Source organism: Podarcis bocagei (genome assembly GCF_964188305.1).
Source record: "Podarcis bocagei genome assembly, chromosome: 6".
Taxonomy (NCBI): domain Eukaryota; kingdom Metazoa; phylum Chordata; class Lepidosauria; order Squamata; family Lacertidae; genus Podarcis; species Podarcis bocagei.
The window spans coordinates 31,659,022-31,671,840 of NC_138130.1; the positions used below are offsets into that span (position 1 = coordinate 31,659,022).

General features: G+C 43.4%; 1 protein-coding gene and 1 long non-coding RNA gene across 5 annotated transcripts in view; one reads left to right on the forward strand and one right to left on the reverse strand.

Moving 5' to 3' along the window:
* The window catches only part of NPAS2 (neuronal PAS domain protein 2), a 106,093-nt gene that overhangs the window by 51,787 nt on the left and 41,487 nt on the right, over positions 1-12,819 (reverse strand). For 2 of the 4 annotated variants that reach the window (XM_081198328.1, XM_081198329.1), the window contains exon 1: positions 11,023-11,619. The exons of the other annotated variants lie outside the window; for them this stretch is intronic. In XM_081198328.1, coding sequence (XP_081054454.1) covers positions 11,023-11,339 — 317 coding nt within the window. In that variant the 5' untranslated portion in view covers positions 11,340-11,619. Of the gene's footprint in view, positions 1-11,022; positions 11,620-12,819 lie in introns of those variants that run through there. 4 annotated transcript variants of the gene reach the window in all.
* Positions 11,843-12,819, forward strand: part of LOC308589452 — a 32,504-nt gene continuing 31,527 nt past the window's right edge. The window contains exon 1 of the long non-coding RNA XR_014009265.1: positions 11,843-12,233. This is a non-coding gene — a long non-coding RNA (uncharacterized lncRNA). The remainder of the gene's footprint in view (positions 12,234-12,819) is intronic.

Below are 12,819 nucleotides of genomic sequence, written 5' to 3' on the forward strand. Positions count from 1 at the left end.
AGGTTGCAAATTTAAAAACTCACACACACAGCCTCAGTTTATGATGAAACAAATATTTGGCAACTATGTCTCACATTAGACCCTTCTTAAACTTGTAAATATTTTTAATCACTGTACTGATTTCAAGTAGGAATGGGAAGAAAATTGTTTCAACGCTTGTAAGAATACAAAAACCAAAATGTAGCTGTCTCAAAAGTCACACTTCTACAAATGTTTCCATATGGTTTTCCAACCAGAATGCATATAGCACAGGAAAACCAATGCATGTATTAATGAAAATAATATACAAAAGTTCAGGTTGGGGGGAAATGCATGCAAAAATGTGTATCTTAAGCAGAATTTCAAACAAAAACTTGTACATTACGGGAAGAAGAATATGAAACTGCTGACTAATTTTCATGAGGACTTTTTTCAAAGTGCAAACTGATGTAGGAACCGAACTCAAGATTAGACAAATGAGAAGTTCGAGAGAGAGACCGAAATTTGCAGATTCCTCTATCCCTAATTCTAATCTAAATTATTAGACATTAGGATTTTATCCAGCACTAACAATTACTAAATGCTGTACACAGATTAAAAGCAAGACAGTTCATGTCCACAGGCTTAAAGTGTAAAAGACACAAGACAAAAAGTATACTCAGGAGTAGACCCATGGAAAGCAACGGGCATAACTGGCTGAAGTCCATTAATTTCAGTTGGTCTGCTCTGAGTGTGACTGAACTGGATATCACCCTAATTCTTCGCAAAACTCTTCTGCAAAAGGCAGATAAGAAGAGGGGGGCACATGAATAACAGCAGTACTGGCTCATTCAGGGTGATAGGTTCAACCTTGTCTACACCTAGAAAAATAACACGAAAGTCCTGCCCTAGATATTCTCTCACAAACTGCTGAAATGTGTGAACTAAGGCCATCAAGGCAACGCCTTACGGTTCCACGTAAGTGCCTTTAAAACAAACAAATAAAGCTGTGTACTAAAGTAGGCATAATAAAAGTTGCCACAATGACATATATCATCTTCTAGATGCCATATTCAGCAATGCACTTTTTCATGCAACAGTAAGTTTGTATTGTCCCAAAGTAACTGCGAGTGAGAATGTGCAGTGACCTGCTTTAGTGGAACCACATTATCTGCCAGGATCAAATGGGATGATGAGACTCTTAAGTATAGTATATTTATTCCTTATTCGTCTGTAAACAGCAGCAGAAAATGAATTTGTAAGAGCCGTTCTATCAGACCTGCAATGTTTCCCTATTCTGTCAAACTTATCTCACTTACTACTAATTATTATTATTATTTATTTGTACCATACCCATCCGACTGGGTTGCATACAGCAGCATAAGGAAGCATTTGTTTTCTCAGAGACGGGTTGGTGTCATCACTGTGCAGGAAAAGGTTATTGTGTCTACCATAAAATTGGCTTTATATAGCTATACAAATCTCTGGGTTTTGCTCTGTGTTCACTTGTGAAATATCTAATTAATTTTCAACTTCATAATTGGGCCAAACTCCAGATGAACAAAAATTGAGACCCAACTATTGTTTTGTAGATTAATAAGATTTTGGATGTTTGGAAGGTTCTTTTATTATTATAAACCACCCTTTTAACCACCCTATTTTTAGTTTGAAATATCTCAGGTCTATGTCCCAAAGCAGAGAGCCCCGAATAAAGTATGAAATAGTGCAGAGGCTTTGCCAAAACTAATATTTCTGTAGAAAAACGTCAGGTTCAATGGAAGAAGTGGTTTTCCCTACAACTCAGAAGTATTTTTATTACTACAAAGAGATCATCTGTCAAGATAACAACAGACAGTAATTAAGGTTCCTTAAAAATCATATCGGGAATTCCTATGGTGTGTTCTTCTCCTTTGGGATGCTTCCCTATTATCCTCAGAATTACTGTCAGAATTACAGACTGATTTGCTCTGAAGTTATTATCCCAGGTACAGAAAAATACACGGGACATGTTTATATCCAAATACTTAATCTACTTGCAGGATTGAGTTTACAGAAAAGAACCATGAGTCTCACAACAGGTGGCAATCATGAATATGGTATCCATATCTGGCAGCCTTCAGAAAGACTATGTATTCTGACCTAATATTCGCACCCCCCATACTACCTACGTATAAAATGCTGCTGGCGAGGGTCCCTGTTGGTGGCAGCCCACAGTAAGCTTTCAAACATGGCATTCTGGGGTCAGGAGGGGCTGAGCCAGCCCAGAATCCACTGGATGCCAGGACAGCCCCACTGCTCTCATGCAACAAGATCAGGCCCAATTAGCAGACTAACTCCAGGCTGGCACAGCAATTTCCCTGCTTTCCGCCTTGTGCTCTAGCCAGCATGAGCAGGAGGACTCTGGATGAGGCCACGGTGGTCCCACTGCTGCCCGGCTGGGGTATTGGATTGCAGCTCAAATCTCAAACCATCAGAGAGTGAACTTTTGTTGACAGCATTTTTCTTGACAGAAAGACAGCTACAAACGAATTTTACAAATGGCTTGCAAAGCACATGGCAGGGGATTCTGAACAATCATATCTTGTGTTAAAAGCATGTGCAGACTGGTCACCCACCCACTGGGATTCAGCATGCTGGAGGCGTGTCAGAGGAAGGCTATGGATCTGCCACCTCGTTGCCCAGACATGTTCCTCCAATGACCCTGAATTATACCAGCCCTAGAGCTGGTGTTGTTGATTCCTAGCCAGGGGAAACCATGGAAGGGGAAAACGCTCCGGCAGAAAACAGGGCTTAGGGTTTGCTAACAGATCGACCACGGAACCACCACCTCAGGTTACAATTGCCTTGAAAAAGTAATAAAATTTATCCAGCAAAGAAAAATTGCCCAGGTTTTCTGCCGCTTTATTTATTAATATGCAGCAAAATCCACAGCTATCACCAAGCGGTTCAAATAAATGCTCTCTAGGGTGAACAGTAAGAATAGGGTTTTTCTTTTCACAGTTTGCACTCTAATAAATATTATAAGGGCAAGCTAAATAATATCCTGTATAGGGACACACATTTGTCATTGTACTTTAACTTTTACAGTACGTACATGTCTACTCATAACTAATTCCCACTGAGCTCAATGGGGCATACTCCCAGGTAAGTAGGTAAAAGATTGTAACTGGGAATGTCTTTTAGTTTTAAACTAGCACATAGTTTTATATACAGTGGTACCTTGGGTTACATACGCTTCAGGTTACAGACTCTGCTAACCCAGAAATATTACCTCGGGTTAAGAACTTTGCTTCAGGATAAGAACAGAAATTGTGCCGCAGCAGCACTGGGAGGCCCCATTAGTTAAAGTGGTGCTTCAGGTTAAGAACAGTTTCAGGTTAAGAACGGACCTCCGGAACGAATTAAGTACTTAACCCGAAGTACCACTGAATATATATTATAGATCACATTCCCATTTATGCATTGCCTCTTTTTTCAGATTGTGTTTTCTACAGAGCAATTACATTTGTTGTGAGACATACAGTGGTACCTCAAGTTAAGAACTTAATTCGTTCTGGAGGTCCGTTCTTAACCTGAAACTGTTCTTAACCTGAAGCACCACTTTAGCTAATGGGGCCTCCCGCTGCTGCTGTGCCACCGCCGCACGATTTCTGTTCTCATCCTGAAGCAAAGTTCTTAACCCGAGGTAATATTTCTGGGTTAGTGGAGTCTGTAACCTGAAGCGTATGTAACCCAAGGTACCACTGTACTATCTATAAGGTTGGGGAAGAAAAGAGGGGTGTAGAGTGGTAAAACTTATGTTCTTTTAGTGTATGTGTGGGGTTTTGTGTCAGCATCACTTGGGTAGGTTCTCTTTCTATTCGCTTGTTATATTTCCTTGGTAATGAGAGAGGTTGGGGGTCTAGGGCATGGTTGGTTGTCTTTAGTTGGCTGCAGTGAGATTGGGGAGGGAGTCAAGTTAGCCATATTGATTTGTATGCTGTGGGTGGATTCTTGTTGTCTTGTTGGGCTGTGTATGTGATAAAAGGGGAGCCATATTGGAGTGAAGGTGTCCTCTTCTATTTGTTCCCATTCCAGCTTCAGTCTATAGGTTAGCTTTTCCAGTAAGGTTGTTTCACACACAATTTGATACCAGTGGTCCATGTTTACTCCTGACAAGTCTCTCCATTGTCTAGCTAGGATGCTTCTGGCTGCTGAGAGGAGCTGGGTTATGAGCTCTTTATTCTGCGAGTGGAAATTATTATCTTGATGGTTTTCGGATGAACATTATTGAGATATATCATTGCAGCTTATCCATGAACTCTACACTATGAATTTTCATAAGACTGACGTGAATTTGTTAAAGAAGTAATTATGAAAACGGAAAGCATTAGACCTCTGTAACTTCAACACTTTCAAGGAAGAAATATTGTTAATGCTACTCTATAGAAACGCACTCCTATTCGAGGAGCAACTACTATTAACCTCTAAGGATATAAAAGGTCCAATTATAAAATATATCTACTTTTCTTAATTTAAATTACTCATCATATAATTGTATATACATAAGTGGGAATGTGATCTATAATATATTTATTTCTAAATGGAAATGGATATGGAAGAATTAAACCCATCAGACTAGTCAAGCAGCAGTGTGCAGCAAGGTCAATTCCATTGCTAAGATCATAAACAAAAAGGTGAGCAGAGCGATGGCCTTTTGTAAAATCTTGCAGTCTCCCACAAAAGCCCACCCCCTTCTTCTGAACTAAAAAAAGTTTACTTTTTAGCTCAGTCCTATTAAAAAATCCCCACCTACTCCCAACGAAATACAGATCCTTCCAAGCAGCCTGTGCAGATGCTTTTTGTAATACATCACAAAAGAAACATGACTCAGCATTACACAGAAACTGGCCCTTCATTTGCATATTTATTTATATAATACTTAAAGCAGCTTAAAAATGAACAGCTCAAGTGTGTTTCTATGCAGACACAAAACGAACTAAGTACGTATCTGTTATTCCGTTTTAGATCCAAGGTAAAACTTTTCCTTTTACAAAGAACAGGGAAACAGGGAGATTCTTGCCCCCTTCAGATTTTTTACCAATGTATGGTGGTACCTCGGGTTAAGTACTTAATTTGTTCCGGAGGTCCACTCTTAACCTGAAACTGTTCTTAACCTCAAGCACCACTTTAGCTAATGGGGCCTCCTGCTGCTGCCGTGCTGCCGGAGCATGATTTCTGTTCTCATCCTGAAGCAAAGTTCTTAACCCGAGGTACTATTTCTGGGTTAGTGGAGTCTGTAACCTGAAGCGTCTGTAACCTGAAGCGTCTGTAACCCAAGGTACCACTGTATTCAGCAGCGTAGCTAGCCGCTCGGGTGCCTGGGGCGGCGCATGCGTCCTGCTGCCAGGGGCGGGGCAAGCTGCCCATGGGGGCGGGGTGAGCCAAGCCAGGGCACGCTGAGGCAGTGGGCCGACGGAAGCCCCATGCTGCTCAAAAAAGCAGCGCGGAGCTTGCAGACAGTCCGCCCACAGCCTCCCCCTCAGGAGAGACGCGTGCCCAGTGCCCTCCGCCTCACCTAGCTTCCAGTGGCATAGGAAGGGGGGTGCTGGAGTTATTTTTTCAAAAAAGTGTTGTGAGCCCAATTCTTTTATTAAAAAAACCCCAACACATATTTTTGCCATTTTGTCACCACCACCCCAGTAATGACCCCGGGGCGGTCCATAACCACTGCACCCCCCTTCCTATGCCACTGAATGTATTACCATGACAACAATGAACCGACATACGTTGCAGCTGCTGCACTTACTTCACAAAATGTTAACTAGCCTTCTTGTTCAGGTTTCTGCTCACTAAACAAAACTCTCTTGGCTGAGTAAATAATTCCAAATATTCCCAGCTCTTTAGCAGGAAATTTCAACTAACTTCAACGTAGTTTTAAGTAAAATAATGTTTTTAGCAAATAGGGAAACGCCAGGAAATCTAACCAGCTTTGTTCACATGCCACATTAAGCCATACTTAAAAAGCAATCTGTGGTTTAAAGTGAACATGCATCATACTGGTGCATGCTACTTGGAAAGCCCTTATTCCATTCCTTCCCCACTCATTCCAGGAATTAAGCCGGAATCTGGCGTGTCATGTAATCCAAACGCAGGCGTGCAAACCAGGTCATTGTGTGATGCAGCAAGGAACCTCAAGGTCACTGGCTAGCTCGTTATTCTCAACTTGAAACTCTTAGCTCTTCCAAAACAGTAACATTAGACAAGCAATCATGTTCTTCTAAGGCACTCTCACCAAGTTTGTTTCTGCCCATAACGTCTGCTGAATTTAGACCCTGATGGTCAAATTGTGTACTGCAAGCAAAGAGCAAAAGCAAACAATATTTATTATTTATTTTAATAAAACATTATATAGTGGTACCTCGGGTTAAGTACTCAATTCGTTCCAGAGGTCTGTACCTAACCTGAAACTGTTCTTAACCTGAAGCACCACTTTAGCCAATGGGGCCTCCTGCTGCTGCTGCGCTGCCGGAGCACGATTTCTGTTCTCATCCTGAAGCAAAGTTCTTAACCTGAAGCACTATTTCTGGGTTAGCGGAGTCTGTAACCTGAAGCATATGTAACCCGAAACGTATGTAACCCGAGGTACCACTGTACTTCTTTATATAATAATTTAAAAATCTCTAGGTAGTTTATACAGAAAAACAATAAAAATACAACATTGCTATTCAGATCGATTTCCTTTAAATAAATAAAAACTATGGGGGTAAAACGACATAGCAAACAATGCAAAACTATGTATCAAAATAAAACTGCACCAAGACCAGGAGTGTTGTACTACATATCCCATCATCCTTGATCACTGGATGGGATCTATAGTCCAACACCTTCTACAGGACCGCAGGTTTCCCAACCCTGACCAAGGTGCAACTAGATGTAAGGAAAGGAACAGATTGGCAGAGCATTTCAAACTACAGGAAGCCAGCACAAGTTACACTGGGGTTAAATTATGCCAGTATAATCTAGCCCTATCCCTAAACTCTGTTCAGCAACAGGGCTACTGCCAACTGAGCTGACCTGAGCCTGGCAGGGGGGAAACAAGCCTTTAAAATAGGGCCGCTAGATTATGTGACTGAGCTGAACACAGAGTAGTGGCAAGTGTCCCACTGTCCCATCCCACCAGATCCCTGGAACACCCTGGTCTTGGCTGAACTGGTTTCAGCTAAGCCAGCTAAACCCAAGCCCAAGCTCTGCATACACAGAGAGCGCTTTCTCCAATCACCTCCAATTGAGGTAGTTCTACAGATGTTGCAGCACTGTGCCACTTTCCTTCGCCATACTTAACTTGTTTATGAATGAAATAGTTAAAAATGGGAAGCAGTACAGTAGTAACTTTGTCACTTCTATATACCAATACATAAGTACATCAGTATATCACTCAGCACATAGGTTTCCAGACTCTTTTTTTCTAAAGATGGTGATAATTTTTTTTATATTTTTTTGTGGGGGGAAGACCTGTGGGAACACTAATTGTTGAGAGAGGAATAGAGAATACCCTTTGCATAGATAGTAGTTGCCTCTTACTGCGTGAAGGTATAAACAACTGCAAACTGCTATTTACAAAAGCACACTATGTAAAGATGACCCCTGAACATTTTGAAGCTTACATGTGTATAGAGCCTAACAGTGTATAAAATACATTTTAAAGCATAATTATTCTATCTAGAGTGGCACAGAACTTCAAAGAACCACAGATCTCTCTGTAAACTCTGCCCTTAATAAACGTGAGAGTACAAACAAGTGTTATATTACACAGAATATGTGCTGAAGGCAGAATTTTTTTCCTACCTGTTCTATTTACAATGAGCTAGCGCATAGAAGACATTTCTAACTATCTTTTTAAAAGTCATTTAAATTATTTCCCTCTTCATGCAGCAAAATACACATCTAGAGTCTAACTCCTCTTGTTACAAAATGTTTAAAAATAATAATTTCAGAGCCTGAATTGATTTAAGCATCGCAGACAGAACTGTTCATGCTACGCTTTGTCTTCCACACACATTATATGAAGGAGGACATGATTTTCTTTAAAGCTCACAAAAAAGGATTTGACGGCTGTTCACAGTGTAAATAATAAGCATCCTGCATATTTTCAGACCGAGCTGTTACAGAGGACTTTTGCAATTGCTCTATCAAACTGAACTTCTTTTAAAACCCAAATATGTGCACCTTTCAAAGGCACGTCACACATATGAGAACTGCAAAAAAACTGTTATATTTTCCCCCTTTTCGACAAAACATACAGAAAACTCCAGACCACTGAAATACTGTAATGCTTCTTTAACTTTGGCACAGTGATCCCAAACATAGACAGGATTTATTTTCAATTATTCATGGTCTGCAGCTATTTCCCACCTCCATATGGGAACCTTTAGAAACATTTGTTTGTTTTTCTTGGGCCACTAAGGATGTAGATACGTATAGACAAGACAATCTAACACTGTAATAAAAACTAGCAATATCTGTAGACTTACCTACAATGTAACAATATAATAAATATCAGCATGAATTCATGAATTTTAAAGGAAAACTTATTAAGCATTATCTTATACAAATATCATATAACATACTTTACAGTACTGTAAAGTATATTGTAAGATGTTTTTACAATCGTTGCCTCACACCCACCCAGCCTTGCCCTGCCTGAGTATTTAACCTCTCTGTGACTACAGCCTCTGTCTCTGACCCACAGTTTCTGCTTGATGACAGCAATTTATATAAAAGCTTCTGAAGTGAGGAGAATGTAAGCACTTCACCTGTTGGCTATTCAAGCATAACCAAAGTAGCCCAGAAGCTATAGCAACCGTAAGCTGAAAATACATGAAGATGGTTTTGTTTTTGCTTTAATGGCGGAGTAACTGATAAACTGAATCATTTTATTGACAGGTGTGCTTATAAAAAAAGCCTTCCCTGTTAGAGGCAAATGCAACAAAATGCAAAGTTGCATACTGTCATAGTATAAGCAAGTAACTAGAGATTGCATGTGCACCGTCTTTTCAGAAATGTTGTTTTTGGAAATAAAGAATTCTCAGTATCTACAACACCCAAAATGCATTTCTAGAATATCAAATAAACTGTCATTGGTAAATGTAATGCAAAGTCAATGCAACTCACATTTCAAGCCCCATCCCCAACAGCTGGATGTTTTAGGTGTCCTCTATAAGGTATGGTTGGAGATGGTTTTACCACACATATCTGAAAATGCCTGAGCTGATCATCATACAAAGAAACACAATGGGACAATAACATAATTCGGCCAAATCCATTGCTGCGATGCAGGATTGTCTCTTAGTAACAGAGATCCATTTGCTTTTGGAAAGGATTAATCCTTATTCCTTAATATGAACCCCCTGAAACAATGTTAACATATATTCTTCCAGAAGAATTACACAGGCCTAGGCCAAAATGAAATGGACAGCCTTTATTTAGAACACACCATTTCCAGAGCCAGTCATAGATCCAAGCACTAAGGTAAAGGTAAAAGACCCCTGAACAGTTAAGTCCAGTCAAAGGCGACTATGGGTTTGGGCACTCATGTCGCTTTCAGTCCAAGGAAGCCGGTGTTTGTCCGTAGACAGCTTTCTGGGTCATGTGGCCAGCCTGACTAAACTGCTACTGGTGCAACGGAACACCATAATGGAAACCAGAGCTCACAGAAATGCCGTTTACCTTCCCAACACAGTGGTATCTATTTATCTGCTCTCACTGGTGTGCTTTCGAACTGCTAGGTTGGCAGGAGCTGGGACAGAGAAACGGGAGCTCACCCCGATTTGAACCGCTAACCTTCTGATCAGCAAGCCCAAGAGGCTCAGTGGTTTAGACCACAGCACCACCCACGATCCAAGCACTATTTAGCTTCCAAGGAGTCAATGTACGATGAGAGCTAAGAATTAGGAACCAAGAAGTCTTTCCCTCAACTGTAATCTCTGCCACAGACTCACTGAGTGGCATCACTGAGAGGTCATGTCTCAGGCTTCCACTGACAACATGATACACCAATATTGGCCTACCTTCCAGTACTGCTGTTAGGACTGCCGAGATAATATATGGGAAACACAAAAAGATATATACATGCAGTGGTACCTCTGGTTACGTACTTAATTCGTTCTGGAGGTCCGTTCTTAACCTGAAACTGTTCTTAACCTAAAGCACCACTTTAGCTAATGGGCCCTCCTGCTGCTGCTGTGCCGCCGGAGCACAATTTCTGTTCTCATCCTGAAGCAAAGTTCTTAACCTGAGGTAATATTTCTGGGTTAGCGGAGTCTGTAACCTGAAACGTATGTAACCTGAAGCGTATGTAACCCGAGGTACCACTGTATGTATGTATTATGATGATCTTTCTTAAAAACTTACACTGAGGTGTTATTTTTAAAAGACCATCACGCACAAAATTAACCCTCACAGCCTCAGGCCATTTTCACAACTGCATTTTAAAATCACCTCTCAGCCTCACTGCGTTGTTTGTGGAACATAGATCTGTAGAATTGGGAGGGACCATGAGGATCATCTAGCGCAGTGTACCCATCTGAATGCTATTCATACAATTTACGGTATTTTTATTTTTTTTAAAAAAGAGTTGTATTTAATACAAAGTGTGTTCTGGCCAACATGGGAATTACATCTGAACTGCAGCTGCCAGGAAAAAACCACAACCAAATTCACAGCCTCTGGTGAAAATTAGCCTGACTCAGCACCCCTCAAGAATTATCATCATCAATTTGCCTGTACCATTGACTTGGCGAAGCATCTTTATCAGCTTTAAGGTGCTGTTCTCTGTGTATGTGTGTCTTTCTCATGCACGACCCTCGATTTCGGCGCGCGGCGGAGGAGCCAAGTTGCCAGGCCAGCTCCTCCCTCGCCCTTGCACCTAACTTGAGCTGCCGCCACCTGTGCGCGCGCGCCCCCCCCCTCAAAGAAAGCGAGGGCGCCCCCCAACGCTCGCCGCGCGAAGAGGCGGCCGGAGTGACCCGCTGCTCTTGCTGTTTATCTGTGTCACTGTGTCAGGCGCCACCTGCTTGGGCTTACCTGAAGTGCCTGTACTGGGAGAGGTGGGGGCGCGCCGCCAGCACGCGCCAGATGCTGCTGCTGCTGCTGCAGCTGCTGCTGCTGTCCGCGGTGGCGACCTGGGCGCCGCTGCAGAGCTTGCTACGGCGGCCACTTTCCCCGGGGCCGTCGCCGCTGCTGCTCTTCCACTCGTGCCAGAGGTCTCCGGACCAAGTCTCCGTGGCGCACGCCAAAGCGGCGGGAGAAGGCGGCTGCGGCTCCGCTTCTCGACCGGGGCTGCTGCTGCTGCTAGCGGCGGTGTCTCTGCTGTTGTGGCACCTCCGCCGGCTGTATCTCATGGTGTGAGGGGAGACTCCGCATGCCGGGCTCCCGCTTCCCCCTCAGCGCCGGCCCAGCCTCGAGACTGGCGGGGAAAGCGGCTCGGCAAAGGCGCGAAAGCGGCCGGGAGCCTCCAGAGGAGGGAGACGCAGACTGAGGGCGCCTGGGTAGCTGCTGCTAGCGCGGGCTTCTCTCGGGGCATGAAGTTGCGAGCGCGCCGGCTCCAGCAAGGGCTCCCTAGGCGGGAAGTTGCTGCCCCGGGGGCAAGAGCGGGGCATCCTCCCCAGCAGCGCCTCATCCGCGCCCGCTCTCAGCCGAGAGGGGGAGCGAGTCGCTGGGGTGCCGCTCGGCGGCTTCCGGCGCCCCTCAGACCATCGGGGGAGCCCTGCTCGCGCTCCCTCGCCGGCGCCTCCAGTGAGAGTAGGAAGCGTGTGCTTCCCGATTTAGTAGGGCGGGGAGCAGGGGAGGTCCCTGCTGCTGCTGCTGTTGGAGAGAGAGAAATAAACCAGGCTCTTTAGCAAAAGGAGAGCGGGAGTCGCCGGTGAGCAGCAGCAGCTCCGAGCCAAGCTGCGAAATGGGTCAGGGAGGTGGAATGGGACTCTCGGATCGCCGCCTCCCGTCCTCGCACCCAGCCTTCCTCCCCCACTTTCGGAAAAAGTGGGTGGGCTTAGATTTTTGGAGGGGGTAGGGAAAGAGAGAGTGTGAAAGCTGGGGCGAAGGGGGGGGAGAGAGAAAGCGCTCCCTCCTCTTGTTTTTGCACAAGTGCAGGAAATGTTCCACTGACCTACATATTTTAGCAAACATTATACGTGACCTGCCCCCACCCCCACCCGAATCTGGGAGGAAGAGGAGGAGACATGGGAGGACCTAAAAGGAAAAAAGAATTTGGCCCTTAGTGTGAGATCGGAGGGAAGGTAGGTTGTCGTTTCTATAACAAACTAGAACTTGCGCGTGTGTGTAGCATATATCTCCTCCTCTCTATATAGTTAAATAGACTGACTGCACGACGCGCATATTGAGGATCAGATAAGTATACTGGCCATTGCATAAGGCATTCTTAATCGTGGCCGTGTGCTGCACAGTACGTGCTTTCTCACTTCTGCTGTTTGGGTGTTCTGCAACAAGCCATTGCCACCTGATGCCATAACATCTGTTTCAGGAGATTGCTTAAATGCGTTTAGATATCTGAAGTGAACACTTGCTGAAAGACTGTATAAGCTTTTTTTCAGGAAAGCCTATGAATGGCTAGTACAACCCTGGACACACCTGAACCTGCCAATGCAGGTTTAAATGAAACATACTTGGATTCATAAATGTCAGTATGCCCAAGTGGATGCTTCTGTTTTAGATTTTGAATGTTCATGCATTTAAAAAAATAATAATCAAAGGATTCCCAAACTCATATTTCAAATTTGTGGTTTAAGTTTTGATTGATTTATATTTTAATAAGTCCCTGTGCATCAATTCTCTAACGTAAGTGACAAAAACCTCAAGCTGCAC